Below are 16,492 nucleotides of genomic sequence, written 5' to 3'. Positions count from 1 at the left end.
CTACTCTTTCATCTCGCCCAAGTTTGAAGCTCAAATGTCTAAATGTCCAACTCGTGGCCTAGACCTAGAATGACTAAGCGGGTCTCTGGCTCACCCCGTTCGGGGAATGTCCCAGCATCATCTTCTAGACCTTAACGCGAGCATTGGTTACTGAAATACAGAACTCTGCTTTAGAAAGGCCATTCGTACATCCTTTAAGATGTGTATGTGCTTCGCTTTGACTAGGCAGCCGAGTTGATCTAGTTACCACCGATGACATACGGCCGTCCTGGACCTTTGTGAAACCCAGATCTGAGTCCGACCTGCCTGTAACTCGCAGTCCCCTTTGCGCTTTCGCTCAAAGTACCCGCAAGTCTTGGAGGTTCCTTAGACGACTGCCGGCGGGTAAACAATGGTCTATGGGGGCAAGCCAAGTACCGGATGTTACCTGTGTCGCAAGCGGAAGATAAAGGTATGTTCCGAGCTTCAATATTTGTTTTTGGATTTACCCCGCCAATGAATCTGTATTGTGTCTGTACTTATCTTTCTTCTTTGCATGCATTGAAAGGTCAAATGCTAAATTCCTCCCTTCAAGTGCGATGAAGCACACCCGGAGTGCCGGAACTGCATCATCTATGGCCGGCCATGTCCTGGGTACCGGCCGGATGCTGTCTTTCGCAACGAGACCAGGAAAGTCGAGCGGCTGGTGAAGAGCAATGCCGGTGTAAATTCCCATAGCAATTCCGACAGCCAGAACGGCTCCCCAACGGCGGACTCATCTATGTCAGCTGTCTCGCACCGCCGACGCGCAAACTCACATGCCAAACACCATGGCAAGGCTACCCTGACGCTATACTCGCCCGCTGACTCCAGCTGGGAGCAACGAGCACTCTGCTACTTCTTCGACCAGTACACCATCAAAGCTGATGCCGATGATGGCGGACACCTCGAATATCTACCCCCGCTGTACGCCCGCGAGCTCGGTCGCCAGAGCAGCGAATCGCCGTCTCCTTGTTTGCGGTGGGCGGTTGATGCCACGGCGCTGATGACTCTCGCTAATGCGAAGAATGCCCCACCTCTCATGAATAAGGCGCGGGAGGGCTATGGGCGGGCTTTGCGGGGCTTGCAGGAGGCGTTGGCGTCGCCGGCTAATGCGGTTAAGGATGAGACGTTTGCTTCGGTTGTTTTGCTTTCGCTGTATGAGGATATCTCGGGCGAGCGGAATGGGCTACTCAGCTCGCATACGGCCGGGTTTGAGTTCTTGATGAAGCTCCGTGGAAACACGCTGGTTGATCATCAGCGTGGTCGAGATATGCTTACATTTGCTTATGCCCACACGGTAGGTTTGACTCTGACATCGGGACCGTATAAATATCGGTCCGAGACTGACGTTTGTATAGTATGTTGAAATACTTGCACTGGGAGACAAGCCCCGGTTCGACATCAAATGGGACCTCGGCATGCTCAACACCAATGACCCAGTCGAGCGGCTCATGTTCACCGTATCAAAGCTCTGTCAGTTATTCCTATACATAAGATCTCCACCAAACCTCCCAGACCAAGCAGCAATCGAATCATGGATCAGAGCCGGCCTCGAGTACGACATCGAAATTTCCCAATGGACACAGACCCTACCAGACCGCTGGCTCCCACTAGTCGTCTACTCAGCACAGGGCGAGCTCCTACTAACATACAACCGCCTCTCCAACGTCGTGATCTGGAACTACTACCGCGCAGTGCGCGTGATGGTCCAGCATCTTCTCCTCGGCCTAAACACTACACTTATCTCCATCAAGGCAGCGAACAAACAATTCTCCGATTCCCCGAATTCCAGTTCCGGACCAGAGTCCGAACCCGTTCTCGACGAGTCAGCTCTAAAAGCCGTCATCCGCGAAATGACCACAGACGTCTGTCGCAGCATCCCCTTCGCGCTGGCTGACGTCGACTCCCTCGGCCGCCCGAATAAATCAGATAGCGCGTGGAAAATGCGCGCCGCGCAGGGCTACGGCTTGCTCTGGCCCCTCTGGTATATTCTCTCCTCTGGTTTGCCGACCCCGGCACAGGGGGAGCAGATCCGCACTGTGCTGTCGCGTGTCGGGTCTACGCAGGGCATTAAATTGGCGTTGGTTCTTGCTCGTGAGGCGGAGCGCATGCGTGGAGAGCAGGAGGACGCGCAGGGTGAAATTCTTGGTTGGGATTTACCCCGTGGTGCGTACGATCTCGATAACTAAACTTGATGCGTGTGATTTGAGTGCCGATTGCGCGGGATCTGAGAGCTATGCTGTACCACTATGACTTGAAATGAAAAAAGGCTCTTGGGAGAATTTCAGTCACTGAATGCTCTGCTAAACGCATAACGGCACCAGACCAGCACCAGATCGTCTGAATACGGCTGGGTAGACTTGGAGCCAGTCGCATGTTATACATGGAAAAGTCGTTTTACACATTTTAGACCTTTTTTCACCGCAGATATTTTCTATATTCTGCGGCTGTTGATTTTCATATTTCTCTATAACACTCGTACAAAAAAAAAACATAAAGATCCTCCCAAATCTCTTCTGGAGACCAAATGGATCAGTTTATTCAACCTCGTATTATTGTCTAGTACTAGTGGCATCTCAGAATCAATATAAACATTAGAACTACGAGTGTATTCAGTCTACAGAAAACACGTTCTCCTCTTCCGACTCTTCGTCACCCGACTGCGGCAAAAACCCTTTCCTAAGCAGTGCTGCCTTCATCCGACTGTAATCCTCCGTGGCGCGAGCGATGATGGCTGCAAGGTCGTTGTAGGTATCAATGGCATGGCCTTTATCCTTCATACGGTACACCTCGGGGTCTTCAAGAGGCGAGTTGTACCAGGTCGTGTTGAATGGGAGTCCCCCGTTCTTGAGCTTAGGAGGTGCGTCCTTAGTGGCGCCCCCACTGGGCTTTGCGGGTCCAGGTTCTGGCTTGCGACGTTTAGGCGCGTCCTTGGTGGTCCCCCGGCTGACCCTTATGGGACCAACATTTGACTTTCGGCGCTTAGCGGGTTGCTCTTCGTCTATATCTTGAGTAGCGGGTGTCCCGTTTGAGACGGTGCTTCCGCGCACGCGTGAACTTCCAATGGTAGGTTGATGTGTCGGGGGATGTACAATAGACACTTCTACAGCTGCATGAGGAGATTGTTGTGGTTCACGCTCAGAGGGTACGTATTCGTCATCAATTTTTTCGGGGTTCGGGTGGGCCACAGGTGCAGGGAGATTTCGACTAGTCGACTTCGAGAGCTCCAGGGCGATAGCTATATCCTTTGCGCTGTAGTATGTGCAAAGCAATGGATTCGAGGGCTCGCGTTCAGCCACGGCTGCGATAACCCACGCGGGCACATTCGGAGATACATCAGGACCTGTTCGCACATCAGTATTATCGTACTTCGTCCACAGTATAGAGTACAACGTACGAAATGAATATTGGTAGGGTCTTCGAAAAAATACACAACTAGCACATGCCCACATCCATTGTGCGTTGGTGTTCGCGAAAACTATCCGACAATGCATGAATTGACCCTTGCCATGGGCGCAGCGCGTACATTTGTGATCCGCTGGGGCTTCGAGACCACACAACTGCCCCTGCGCTGCACGCCGATACAAAGTAGATATCAACGGCCTGGGCTGGCTATTTTTCCAATCTAGTTCGGTCCGCTCGGGGTGCAAATCGCGGATTTTCCGTTCGGCTGCCGTTAGAAAATTTCGTAGCATAGGCAATCCGGCAGTGTCTAGGCCCGGGTAGTGAGCTTAACAACCCTATTAGCGAATGCGCGTGCTTGCAGGGCCGAAAAAGAATGGATATAGTGCTCACGGTCCTCGACTTGCGCTTTGATGGTAGCGTCGAGCTCGGCGGCCGTACGGGCTCGAACCGACGGGCCAGGGTCTTCCTTCTGAGCAGCGGGCTTACGCGTCATCGTCGCGACATCAGTCCCATATTCGCCGTTCGTCTGGTATGGATAATCAGTCGCATCGTCGTCACTACTGTCAGATTCGGAGGCTTGTAGGGGATTGGAAGAGATTGGAGAACTGTCGGAGCTTTTTATTATTGCCTGAGCGAGATTGTTGGTAAGCATGCTGTCTTGAAGTGCGATTGACCCTCGAGAGTTGCGCTTGAAGCGAATCTCGCGACCCATAGCTATCGTCTGGACTCGTAGCAGACGTGTTGAAAGGGCTTTTGTTTCCTTTTTGGTGAACAGCTCGGAATTGAAATCGTCCAGCACTTCTCAGCTCTCACAGTTCAGGAACTTGGAAGGAACGTAAAAAGAGACCATATGATCCCCTTCTAATCCCAAAAGGTTTAGTTTGTGGTTGAGTATCAGGTAACTATGTTGTACGTCATTGAGGCTGAATGCGGGTAGACACCTGATAAACAAGGTATCTGTCTCAACTAGATAACTATAACCGCATTGATCCAGGTAGTTAATTCAAGGGCTTTATATCCTCTTACTCTCTTGTTTTCCGGGATCTCCTTGTAGTTGTAGTCCTCGGGGATAAGTATAAGAGGCATTCCTCTGTATCAGCTGTAAGCTCAGATAAGCGAAGCTAGGGATCTCCGGCTAAGTCGGCTTGTTGTATACCACTGTAGCACCGGACTTGGCCGGATATCATTGACGTCATTTATATAGGACCATGGCGAATGCCCTTGAATATCAGTTGATTTGCAGAATATGCAGAAAATCAATCGAGGTCAATAAAAGACAGTAAATCAACAACAGTGCACCTGGAGGTGTATGGAGTAGACGAAGATACCAAAAAAGGAAAAAAACTCGGGAGGTGCGGAGATAAGCACAGGCCCACTGACGACATACTCCGTAGTTTCTTCCAAGGTACAAAGATTGGAAGCATTCGGACTTTGCTTCTTACACCTCTCCCCTCTTCTTTACAGTATACACCATGACCACACAAGAACGTAGGCTTCCCTTTGGGAAGATCGAGCCCAATTCGCTCAAGTACTTTGCCAGCTGTGCACTGGGCGGAGTCATCGGTATGTCCAAGCTCCCCATCCCACCAAGGCACGCACTAACAATATTACTCTAGCTTGTGGTAGGTGACAGCTCTCCAATTTGCAACTAACTCACTCAATTGACACCCAATTCCATATAGGACCTACCCACACAGCTGTCACACCTCTCGACCTCGTAAAATGCCGTCGCCAGGTTGATCCCAAGATCTACACCTCCAACATCCAAGCATGGAAGACTATCTTCTCCAAAGAAGGCCTCCACGGCGTCTTCTTCGGTTGGTCCCCGACCTTCCTGGGCTACTCCATGCAGGGTGCTGGAAAGTACGGTCTGTACGAGTACTTCAAGTACATCTACGGAAACCAGATGTTCCCGCATGCCAACCCCACTTTGGTCTTCCTCGGTGCCAGTGCCACTGCTGAATTCTTTGCTGATATGGCCCTGTGCCCTATGGAAGCTATCAAGGTCCGCATGCAGACCACGCTGCCACCTTTCGCCTCCAGTATGCGTGAGGGCTGGGGTAAGATCGTCACCAAGGAGGGTTATGCTGGTTTGTACAAGGGATTGTACCCTCTGTGGGCCAGACAGATCCCTTATACCATGACCAAGTTTGCCACCTTCGAGGAGACTGTCAAGCTCATCTACCGCACCATGGGTAAGCCCAAGGAAGAGTACAGTCAATTACAACAGACTGGTGTCAGCTTCTTGGGTGGTTACATTGCTGGAATCTTCTGTGCTCTTGTTAGCCATCCAGCAGATGTCATGGTCAGCAAATTGAATGCTGATCGTAAAGGTGAGTTTTTTCTTTTTCTTTTTTTTCAGCCGTCTTGATGTATGCTAACTGCCCGTGTAGCCGGTGAAGGTGCGATGACAGCTGTGTCCCGGATCTACGGGAAAATCGGCTTCCCCGGGCTATGGAACGGTTTGCCTGTTCGTATTGTGATGCTGGGAACTTTGACCGGTTTCCAATGGCTCATGTAAGTGTTTGCTCCGTTCTAATTTGCGTGCACAGCGATGCTAACATCCTTCAGCTACGACTCTTTCAAGGTGTTCCTTGGACTTCCCACCACTGGAGGTCACTAGATAGTCATGGTCCTTAGGTAGTCATGGTTCTTGGAGGTTCTTTTTTCTAGAGAAATAGTGTATATAGCAAGGAGTTAAATGGATAAACATTGATAAAACCATATTGTGTAGACCGCCTTCGATATCGGGGCAGAATAATGTTGGAGGTCATCGCATTGTTGCCGACGACGTTTGGCACTCCTCAGTCGGGTCACCATTTCAGTCAATCGTACTCACTCTCGTCACCAACGATTAATCAACGACTGATATAGGCATACTATATCCCGCTGTCTATCATCTGAGCATTTGCCTCCCTTGTATATTCCACATCACCCCCTTCACATCGTGCTTCGAGCTCTGACCAAGAAGCTCAAACTACCGTGTCCAGCTCCACACACAAATACCGACCTCCTCGCTCTTCACCAAAATGGAAGCCTCCCGCCAACCCTCCTCCATCCCGCCAGCCAATCCCCCCAGCGTGGAAATCGCCTACAAGCGCAAGTGCATAGCGCTGAAGAAGCGCCTCGCCGAAGTCGAAGCCGAGAATGAAATCATGCGCACCCGCAACCGCCGCGGCTCCCAATACATCCAGAAAATGCGCTTGGAAACCTGCATGCTCCTCGAACGTCTAACAAAGGTCACCGGCATGGCCGACGAGGCAAAGACAGGCACCGCAAACCCAGAACTGCGTGCCCGCGCCGCAGCCATGATGAATCCTGCACATGGGGCCGGTGTGCTTCTGGAAGACGATACGGAGGGTAGCTCCGATGAGCAGCCGCGCACAGTACGTATCTGCATAATCCACAAATCTTAAGAAACCTATACAGACCCACTGCCCGGCCTATACTCTCCTCCCTCCGTCTGTCTGCCTGATCCAAGCTAACTGTGTTCTTTCTTTATATTGGATAGCCCGAGGAACGCCCGCTACGCGTTAAGCGCTCCCGCAAGTCCAACGCCACCGGCATCGATGGCCTGGACGATGATCTCCCCGCTCACGATGGACATCCCGAATCTGTAGATCCCGCTGCTGCTGCCCTTCCCCGTCTTGCGCCGGCTCCGACACAGGAGTCTCTTACTCATTCCTTCCGTGTGCAGACGGGCAGTGGTGGCTCTGCGGAACAGACTCCTGTTGCTGCTGAGGCTGGTCCTGAGGCTGTGACTACGCCGATGGATGTGGATAGGGAGGAGGTTAAGGAGCCTAAGGTTGAGCAGGCTTAGTGGGTGGCTTGGGTCTTGTCGTGTATTTTCTTTAATTCCTTTCTGGGCTTTGCATAGCCCGGACTGAGACTCCGTTTTTGTTTTCATTTGAGGGTTTTATGCATCGGGTTCTGATGCGGTGCCGGTTTACTTTGCTAGGTTTTTTCTTTTTTTTTCGTTCCTTTGGTGGGCCTTAATTGGGCCTTTCCACTACTATACGGTCTCCTGGTGTCTATGTCTGATATGAAATTCGTCTGAGAAATCATGCTGAAAGCATGGATGAAGTAATTGGTTCCTCCTTGGGCTTTTGATGTCGCTCATTTAGACTACCAAGTCTGTTATGGTCACTGCTAGTCAAGTCAGTGCATAGAAGCAGACAGAGTAAGGGAAGTGGAAGAGAGAGCAGGCTAGTGGCAATCAAAAGGTGGATTTCTGTAGTTTTAGGGCACGGCTCAACATCATTGTGATATTCGGGCATCATAGCGCTGATAGGACGTACGAACTACGAACACTTAGTTCCATTTCCAAAGTTGGAAAACGTCTCTGAACTTATTTCGCAAAGGCCCATAGCGATTCGATTCGATTGATTGACACCATCTGTACAGTAATCACAACGCCGTTTTCCCCGTGTCAGAACCAACGTCAACTCCAATACCAGTAAGAAAGACAGCACACTATTGGAAACAAGAATGGGATGATTATCTGGGTATGAATGTCCTCTGTCATGTACAGGTGAAGACATAACGAGTTTGGAAAAATGATACAGATTGCAAGGGTTGATGGTCAGGAAGATTAGACGCGGGTGTGTTTTATGTTAGGTGCTTCCCCCTGGCAGGCGGTGTTCCTGGCTCGGCTGTCGATGTAGAGTCGTATTGGATTGTATGAAAAGGCACATAAGCATATAAAAGCCTAATACTCGTAGCACAATTGATTGGTCGAGACAAGCGTCGACTAGTCTACTCCAGCGTAGAGATCGACGACAATGTTGATTCCAGCCACGAGAATCTCTGCGGCGATCAAGACAATGACTGATATTCGTTAGCTAGGTTGTTGTTAGAAATCACAACTCTGGGAGACTTACCAATCCATTCGAGATATTCGCCATGGCGATGTGTCAATTGATCCTTTAGGACTGCAAGCAGATCCGCAATGACATCCAGACGTTCCGTCAGCAGACTAACACGCTGATCCATCTCCAGGTAGCTTCGGACTGCCTGGTAGACAGGTTCCAACTGCGGCTCTGCCCAGAAGAGCTCAGGGCTATCGAGGACAGACCCTTGCAAGTGAATATTGATGCGGAGAATGAAGAGCTCTCCAATCTGCATATTGATTTGCCGACGGGTGAGATTGACGCTACCGGTTTGCGCAATCTGGGCAGGTAGCGGTGCAGTGTCGGTAATTGTTTCTGACACAAGATCTTCGAAAAGCGAGGTCTTGACCGATTGGGCCAGAGCATGAGAGATCGCCAGCTTGACCATGTTGTTGCGCGGATCGCGAAGAGAGATGAAGTCGTTGTAGATCCTAGCCTGATACTCGCGCGCATAGTAGAAATTGAAGTTCTCAATCTGCGTGTCATCGGGACTCAATATGGAGGTTGCAAATTTGGAGATATCGGATAAGAATCTTGATTCTTGCGCGGGCGTCATTCCCCATATTACAACCGTTCCGTAGTCAAAGAGGAATACCTCGGGTGTGTGGATTGTGGTGTCAATACCAGGAGTGTCTTTGGCGACTACCTGGTCGGCATCATTCGAGTGACCGCGCTCGTCGTGCAGATCAATCAAGTCCTCTCTTCTGGTCTTCTTATTGTCTTCAACCTCCACCGCACTATCCGAGTATCTTCTTTCACTGGGTCGTCTCTCATGATGTCCATTGCCATTTGGATCTAATAACCGTGCGTTCTGCTTTTCCTCGTACTCATAATCAAAAGGAGAGTACACGCATTCATCATACAGCTTGGGATTGGCTCCGCGAGTCTTGCTCCGCGATTTGAGGAACTTGATAACGCCCTCAAGTCGATATGAATTGGCCGTGCAGTAAGCTGTCACTCGAGGTATGCGATCGCGGTCGGCTTTACCCAATCGTGCAGCATGGCTTCGTGCGGCAGGGTCCTTGATGCGAGTTATTTGTGAATAGACATCCCGAGGGAAATCTCCTTCAGACCCTTCTTCCCCCTCTTCCGTGACAGGGTCCGGCAACAGTTTTAGTTTTTGTGCTTTTTTGGTTGTCCGCTGCGGTCCAATTTTAGATGCCGCATGTGGTGTGTTCGATACGTTAGAGGGAGCCCCATGACTATTGCGACGACGAAGCTTGCTGTTTAATGCCGAGAGCATGGGCTGGCTGCCAGGACGGGGCTGGGCGTTGACATTCTGCACAGGAGGTGAGCCTGTTTGCAACGGCCGAAATGTTGGATCGGAGGTAGAGGCAGTGCCATAAGTGCTGATTTGTGTGAGCGGATTGAAGGATACCGACCGCGATGTCCGGTTTGCCCGTGGTGACGTATTTGAGGCCGAGTTCTGCGGCAGCAGAGGAGAATTCTCAGCGTCAGACGCCATGGCAAAAGAGATAAAAGGTGTAGAGTTATACGCCGTGTGCCATTGACGAATGGAATTGGAGCTAGAGAAGCAAAAAGTGATGAGGAAAAAGTTAGAGGAAGCTGGCAACGTTGAGAAGCTAAAGATGTCCACCTTAATAATCTGAGAATCTGCCCGAGTCCGGTCCTTGGCGCTTTTGTATCATTTCAATTTCGACGCTTCTCTGTATATTTCGAGGTTTCGACAGTTCTATCTTTATATCTTTTGGAAAGACTTTATTGCCAGACATTATTAGACATGATTGACTGAATTCTATATACATAACCCCCCAAAGTTGAATTGCAGACCAGGTCTTACTCCCAACACCATGCAACCCTAGTAACACTTGCACAAAAATCCTTTTCAATGATCGATCACAAAATGGCTGCAGTAGACGCGGGGTTGGTTGCATGTCCAATCGACACCGACTTTCGATTCGCGCCAATCGGGCATCGAAACCCCCCGAAAGGAACATCAGTCGATGCAAGTGAGCATGTCCCCCGTTGGCATTGCCAGGTCGTAGATGTAACTTCCAGCTATGTTTGAAGATATGTGACACTGAACAAAACTCGCTTTTGATGGCCGTAGACCATTTTCAATTTCACCGACGAACAAATCCAGAAGGGCCGCCTGCCTTCTGTCGGAGCCCATTGCCCTGAGCTATGGTACGGGTCTTCTGAAGCATGCTACTCTTGAGGTTCCGTCCGGCCTTGGAGATCTTAGGGGCCAGCGCGGGCTTTGTGGACTTCTTTGACGATGGCGCATCCAGCACCCGGATAGAGACATCTCCCAGGTTGATATCCTTGGGAATCTTGTCCTGCTTGTCTAGGAATCGCAACTTATTTGACTTTTGAGGCATGGCAAATTGATCTTCAGCCGGGGGTGTAGGAGGGCGAATGGCGAACTCAGCATTCAAGATGTCATCGGGAAGCAAAGCAGGAAGCGCGGCTCGTCGTGCATCTTGGGTAGTTGTGCCTTGGAGAGTAGCGGTGCTTTCGGAACGCATGTCATCGGTTGGAGACTCCTTGGGCTTGACAATCGATTTAGCTTGCAACTTACGACGCTCATCGAGTTTCCGTCGCTTCTCTCTCTTCAGTTGCTCTTCTCTGTGAAAAATCATTAGTCAACATCAACTTTACCAAATGAAAATCACACGTACAATTGCTTGGAAGCTTCTTGCTTCTTAGCCTGCTCCTTCATTTTCAATAGCTGGGCAGAGTTATCAATGGTCTCTGGCGCATCATCGTCACTATCGTCTTCGTCGTCGTCACCCTGTGTAGGTGTTTCCGAAATCTCTTCTGGCTGTGTTTCGAGTGTTTCAGGTTCCTCGCTACCAAATCGAATCTTCTTGCCCGCAGGTGCTTTATCCCCAATTACGATAGATTTCTCTGGGATATGTTTCGTAGCATCTGCGGTTCCAGTAGCCTTCGGATCGCTTCTTCTTCTCCGCTTGGTCTGCTGGTCTTCGGTCTTGCTAGCACTTGCTGACTGCGCCTTGCGCTTTCCACTCGCAACTTCGGTCGCAACATTTGCGCGTCGGGTAGCTGTCGCCATCTTGGAATTGGTGGCAGAGGTGCCGGCGGATTGGGGCTCTTCTTCTTCGGGCTGTCGCGTAAATAGACCCTTGGCAGCAGTGACCAAGTGAGCAAACATAGAGTAAGAAGGAAATTGAGAAATAAAGCAAGAAACCCAAATGGGGGATACGGCTCCTCGTGTTGGATAAGAAGTGAAGCAAAAATAAAAAATCTCTCGGCGATCAAGATTTCCCGAGAGCGGAGACGATAAGCAACTCTTTGCTATCACTTCTCTTCGTCTACTTCACCTTCACTTGGTGGGCAAGTAGAGTATCTTCTTTTAAATTAATTAAATCCTCTTTGTCTAGTCTTGAATATCAAGTTCAAGCTTCTCTAAACATCAATTGGTGCTAAAAATCTGCGCAAACAGCGGATTTGCTCTACAAAGTCAAAAATATATATATCGGTGTCGGTGTCCAACAAGCACTGCCAAACCCAACGTATATTATCGCATGAAAACACAATTTACCTGACATTTATTGCTTGGATTTTGCCAGATAGAACCCAGTGAGCACGAACCAAGCAATTTGAGCTATTTGTTGCAAGTCATCTTCAGAGTCATACTTTTCTCTGCTGTCTACCCCAAAACTCAAGAAAGAAAATATCTAAAAATGACTTCTAAAATATTACTATCGAGCCAACGGATCATGTCGTTTCCAACTACATAGGCGGACGATTCTTGACACGTAACATATATGCAATGAAGCATAACCTCTATATACTGATTACGGCAAGGCTGCCGGGATAAAGCTTATGTCAAAAGTAATCCTTTACCCCCGCTCAAGGGACCAAGGCGTGTTGAAATGGATATGGCATGAACCTTGAATATTGTACAACCAGATGCAAATGATACCACCCTGTGTGTAGACTCCATCGAAAGATAAGAACGCTGTATATAGCCCCAAGTTGAACGCCTAGACCGTAAAAAACTCCTGGAAATCATTACTCATTGATACCGTAGAGGTTCTTATAAAACTCCTCGTGCTTGCGAAAACACTCGGCGCGTTCTAAAGCCTCCTCACGAGACCGGATAAAGTCGTCCTCCCCAATGGGGCTGAGCTCCTCCCACATCTGATTATATTCGTCTTGATCACTGCCAGTCATGGCCCACATGCTCTCGCGCTGACGCTTGTTGCGCTCCCGGTCTTCCTCGATGCGCTGCTCGATCTGCTTCTTGTCAAGGCGCAGTTGGGGCTTCTCAGACTTCGACTTGCTGCCTCCCTCGGGGCCTTCCTCATGTTCAAGATCCAGGTGGGAGGGATGGGAATCGCGGTCTTTCAGAGCCGCGTCGATCTCGGCCACGGTTTCGGCGCTGAGGACTTCCTTCGCTCGGAGACCGTTCAAGACGTGACGGACGTGCTTGACATTGGCTGCGCCAGTGCCATCGGGAGGAACGACCGAGTCGACCACGCGCAAAATGTCTCGTTGCATCATGCGCACGTATGGGAGGTAGTTTTCCTTGATGGCCATTTCGCAGAGGTGTTCAATAAAGTACATGATGTTCGCACGATTGTTCATGTTGTTCTGCCACATGTAAAGTCAGAATAGATCAACACACAATGAAATCGGAGCTCTTACCCGCTCAAGCTGCTCCAGGATGCATGAGTGAAGATCCTCATCGAGGTCACGGTACTTCAGCGCATAATGCGCAGCCTTCTGCGATGATGTCACAGCAGCACTGAGGTGCTGCAGCTGTGTAGTGAAGCGCATGCGCACCTCAAAAGGATCGATCATCATTTTATCTTCCGGTGTTATGGCTTCCTCAAGGGTAGGAAGATCAGTAGCCGTACCGGTAGAGATGAGAGCGGTCAGTTTTAAAAAGCCGACAGAAATATGTGGGGTCAGAAAGGCGGTGGGGCGAAGCCGCAATTTTATTTCGATAACCTGCTACGTACTCCATACATAACGTAGCGACTTCTCTGGCATCATTTGAAGTGAATATTCGTGAACATTGTAACAAAATCAAGATACACCGAGCAATATGGTAGCAAATATCATCAAAGGGAATCCCGCCTCAGCGAACTACCAAGACTAGATGTATCATTCCCATCAAGCAAACCAACCTCTTCAGCCTCATTACGATTTTCGAAATCCTGGTATTCTTCGTCTCGAAGGGCTTCTTCTCGGCGGATTTCCACGCCATTCAGCACTGACCAAACATCTTTCTTGGTCAGTAGTCCTTGTAGAATACCCTTGTTGGCAAATAACACATAACGCAAGCCAAGGCGCTGGAACATTTTCAAAACAATCAAAAAGGTGATGTTACTGTTCAATGTCATCGGTGTCTGATCCATCCAAGGTCGTAGATCAAGGGTATCACTAGGGTCTGCAAAAGGTTGATGCGAAAAGAAGACCTGTGTCTCGTCGGAGAGGTTGCGGGCTGTACCAGAGGTCGAGTATTTCAGCGCAAAAGAAATCTCATTGCGGGTGATGTAGCCTAGAAGGACGGGACTCGACGTGTCTGATACTATGGGGAATCCGCGATATGTAGTGTTAGCTAGGAGGTTGCGGATCGAGGCAATAGTATGACCGGTGGCAGTAATGATGCTGATATCGTCCACGGTTGTCATGACCCGGTTGGCAGATACGTCTGGCGGAGTGGTGTCATCACGATGATCGAGGAAAGGATACTCGTTTAGTCGAATCCATGACTCGTAGATACCTCGCTTCCCGAAGATGTCACCACACCACTTGGACAGCATCACAGCAATCATGATCGGGATGACGTAGGTCAGCGCGCCGGTCAATTCGAACATGATAACGACAATTGACAAAGTCATTCGAGTAGCACCACCAAGAGCAGCAGCAGCCCCGATAATTGCGTATAAGCCAGGTGTGACACATGGAATGTCTGGCTCGCACCTGCTAAACAGGAATGCTTGCGGATAAGATTCTTGCCACAAGCGAACTATAATGCCCAGAGCACGCCCGTAAAGAGCACCGATAGCGACCGAAGGAAGGATGATACCCGCAGGAATCTCAAGTCCAAATGTCAAGGAAGCCAAGAAAAAGGCAAGTAAAGCAGCAACGACCAGGTAGATTGCCACGCCGATTGAGGCAGATCCCGTGGCGCAGAGACCAAATCGATCATATGTCACACTGTTGCACTCGGCGAACAGCGACTGGACAAGCTCCGAGTTCTGAGCCCGCATGAAGTGATTTGGATAGTTGATCAAAGCTGTAATGAGAGCCACGACAACCACTTCGATGATTGGTCGAGAGGAAGTCCGAGCTCGCCTCCATTTGGTGACTTTAGTATTCAGGCGGATGAGGAATGCACCGTAGAGGCCGCCAATGATGCCAAGAATAATGAACGGGATGATCTCAAAGCGGTGCCAGCCTCGAGTGTAGGTGACTTGATACAGCACAATTTTACCTGTCCGGAATGGGTTCAAGGCTTGCAAAGTGACAGCTGCGACCATGGCACAGACAAAGCTTTGCCACATTGTCTTGTCGGGAAAATAATATGAAAGTTGCTAGAATAATCAGCAAAGTATATAGGACAAGATTGAAAATGGCTCATACCTCCAAACTAAAAAGAACACCTCCGATGGGTGCCCCGAATGCGACTGATATACCTGCTGCAGCAGCCGCAGAAAGAACCTCTCGTTTGCGTGCTGTGAAATGAGTAAATGCGCAGAGGGAAATATAGAATTAATCACGTACCTTCATTGCCTTTCAGGCTTTCAAAAGGTTTCATCAGGATATTCGCGCAACAGCATGCAACATGCACAAGTGGGCCCTCTTTACCTAGCCATAGACCGGAAGCCACAGAAAGACACTGATCGTTGTCAGCAAAAATGCCTTATAACAAGAAGAAGCTTGACTCACCAGGCCCAGTGATTTAATGGCAAGTGTCCATGGTCCCATGAAATGTCGGATGACAGTTCCACCGAGGATCGTTTTTATCTCGGGGATTCCACTGTGTCTAGCATAAACGGCATAATTTCGCACCAAGAAGCAAGCACATGCAGCAAAGAAAACCTAGATATGTACTGTCAATAGAGCCCTAAAGGTAAGAGACAGAGACATCATTACCGAAAATGAAACATAAAAGACATATCCAACCGTATATGCCCCTCCACTGGACTTTGCGCCTAATGCATTTCCCCAAGGTGTCCAGTCTAAACACTTAGATTGATCTATACCAAATCCAGATTCAGTAGTGAGACTTGTAGAGATTTGACGCCATCGGCTTACCATCGAGACCCCAGCAGCAAAAGCTCTTGTTGAGATAAAACTTGCCACCTCCACTTCCATTTTTGCAATATCCGGACTTCAGGTCACCTAGCCAATCCGTTGCAATATCGATAGAAGCAGCGATTATTCCTACAGCAATGCCTGTCGCAATCAACACTAACCAGACATTGCTTGCGTCAAGCAGTCGACGAGCATGGCCCAATAGACCCTGTCCACTCGAGTAAAGAAGCCGTTTCCTTTGCCGCTCCTTGGTATACTCGTAGATCCAATCGATAGCAGTGAAGTCGTCGTAGCCCACACGTCGTCCTGGGCCTTCCACGTACCAGTCCAATGGCGCGCCATCTTTTGAGGCTTCAGCACCACTATTGAGCCCTATCGGCGCGTAAGGATCGAGTGGCGATGCATCGCCGTTCTGACCACCTTGCGGCGCCGGAGAGCCAAAGCCAGTATCCGATCCGCCGGAGGGAGGGGAGAGAAGGTTAGATAGACTGAACCGTGATCGTTGTTTTTGTTTTCGCTTGAAGGAGATCCTAAATAAATAACCTGATCAGCGCCGTAGCGAAAGGTGGAGGCTCCAAGGCATACGGCTCATGTAACCTCTCGGCTTCCCGATTCACTTCTTGAGGCTGAAGGATGTCTTGATCAGATCCTAGTTGCGTCCCAGATTGGCCCTCGCCACCTGAGCCCTGACCACTCATTGGAATTAGTATAACATAAATGAACCGCGATATCGCGATATCAGCATCTCCTCTTAAAAACGACCTTGTTTCAAGGACAGCTTTGTTGGACGCGCAAGTGTGGCGCAAGCTCCGCGATCAAAAGCGGTGGGGCTCAGGTCTAGGCGGGGCTGCGCCACAGGCGGCAGAAAGAAAAAAAAGTTGGAGCGAAAGCCGATGAAGCGGGATTTCCTCTTTTATTAC

At 49.6% G+C, this 16,492-nt stretch overlaps 7 protein-coding genes across 7 annotated transcripts; 3 read left to right on the top strand and 4 right to left on the bottom strand.

Annotated features, from left to right (window-relative positions):
* Positions 1-391: 391 nt before the first annotated feature.
* On the top strand, positions 392-2,210 carry LCP9604111_9672 (putative C6 transcription factor; the record flags this gene model as incomplete). Its single annotated transcript, XM_039077952.1, has 3 exons — positions 392-451; positions 575-1,318; positions 1,380-2,210. 3 exons carry the CDS (start codon positions 392-394, stop codon positions 2,208-2,210), a joined length of 1,635 nt encoding a protein of 544 aa, XP_038924336.1.
* A 423-nt stretch (positions 2,211-2,633) lies between these two features.
* On the bottom strand, positions 2,634-4,138 carry LCP9604111_9671 (uncharacterized protein; the record flags this gene model as incomplete). Its single annotated transcript, XM_039077951.1, has 3 exons — positions 2,634-3,364; positions 3,419-3,751; positions 3,817-4,138. 3 exons carry the CDS (start codon positions 4,136-4,138, stop codon positions 2,634-2,636), a joined length of 1,386 nt encoding a protein of 461 aa, XP_038924335.1.
* A 760-nt stretch (positions 4,139-4,898) lies between these two features.
* LCP9604111_9670 (putative mitochondrial phosphate transporter Pic2) lies at positions 4,899-6,049 on the top strand (the record flags this gene model as incomplete). The annotated part of the gene is made up of 5 exons (XM_039077950.1): positions 4,899-4,989; positions 5,043-5,048; positions 5,109-5,759; positions 5,820-5,943; positions 5,998-6,049. 5 exons carry the CDS (start codon positions 4,899-4,901, stop codon positions 6,047-6,049), a joined length of 924 nt encoding a protein of 307 aa, XP_038924334.1.
* Positions 6,050-6,455: 406 nt separating this feature from the next.
* On the top strand, positions 6,456-7,246 carry LCP9604111_9669 (uncharacterized protein; the record flags this gene model as incomplete). The annotated part of the gene is made up of 2 exons (XM_039077948.1): positions 6,456-6,812; positions 6,938-7,246. 2 exons carry the CDS (start codon positions 6,456-6,458, stop codon positions 7,244-7,246), a joined length of 666 nt encoding a protein of 221 aa, XP_038924333.1.
* A 930-nt stretch (positions 7,247-8,176) lies between these two features.
* Positions 8,177-9,780, bottom strand: LCP9604111_9668 (YagE family protein; the record flags this gene model as incomplete). The annotated part of the gene is made up of 2 exons (XM_039077947.1): positions 8,177-8,253; positions 8,307-9,780. 2 exons carry the CDS (start codon positions 9,778-9,780, stop codon positions 8,177-8,179), a joined length of 1,551 nt encoding a protein of 516 aa, XP_038924332.1.
* Positions 9,781-10,399: 619 nt separating this feature from the next.
* Positions 10,400-11,451, bottom strand: LCP9604111_9667 (uncharacterized protein; the record flags this gene model as incomplete). The annotated part of the gene is made up of 2 exons (XM_039077946.1): positions 10,400-10,904; positions 10,958-11,451. 2 exons carry the CDS (start codon positions 11,449-11,451, stop codon positions 10,400-10,402), a joined length of 999 nt encoding a protein of 332 aa, XP_038924331.1.
* An 863-nt stretch (positions 11,452-12,314) lies between these two features.
* LCP9604111_9666 (uncharacterized protein) lies at positions 12,315-16,270 on the bottom strand (the record flags this gene model as incomplete). The annotated part of the gene is made up of 9 exons (XM_039077945.1): positions 12,315-12,896; positions 12,951-13,259; positions 13,436-14,848; positions 14,898-14,989; positions 15,039-15,153; positions 15,204-15,356; positions 15,411-15,514; positions 15,573-16,102; positions 16,158-16,270. The coding sequence occupies 9 exons, from the start codon at positions 16,268-16,270 to the stop codon at positions 12,315-12,317; spliced, it is 3,411 nt and encodes a 1,136-aa protein (XP_038924330.1).
* Positions 16,271-16,492: the final 222 nt, after the last annotated feature.

This window comes from Penicillium roqueforti, assembly GCF_015533775.1.
Source record: "Penicillium roqueforti strain LCP96 04111 chromosome Unknown scaffold_58, whole genome shotgun sequence".
Lineage (NCBI taxonomy): Eukaryota > Fungi > Ascomycota > Eurotiomycetes > Eurotiales > Aspergillaceae > Penicillium > Penicillium roqueforti.
This window is presented reverse-complemented; position numbering and strand designations above follow the sequence as displayed.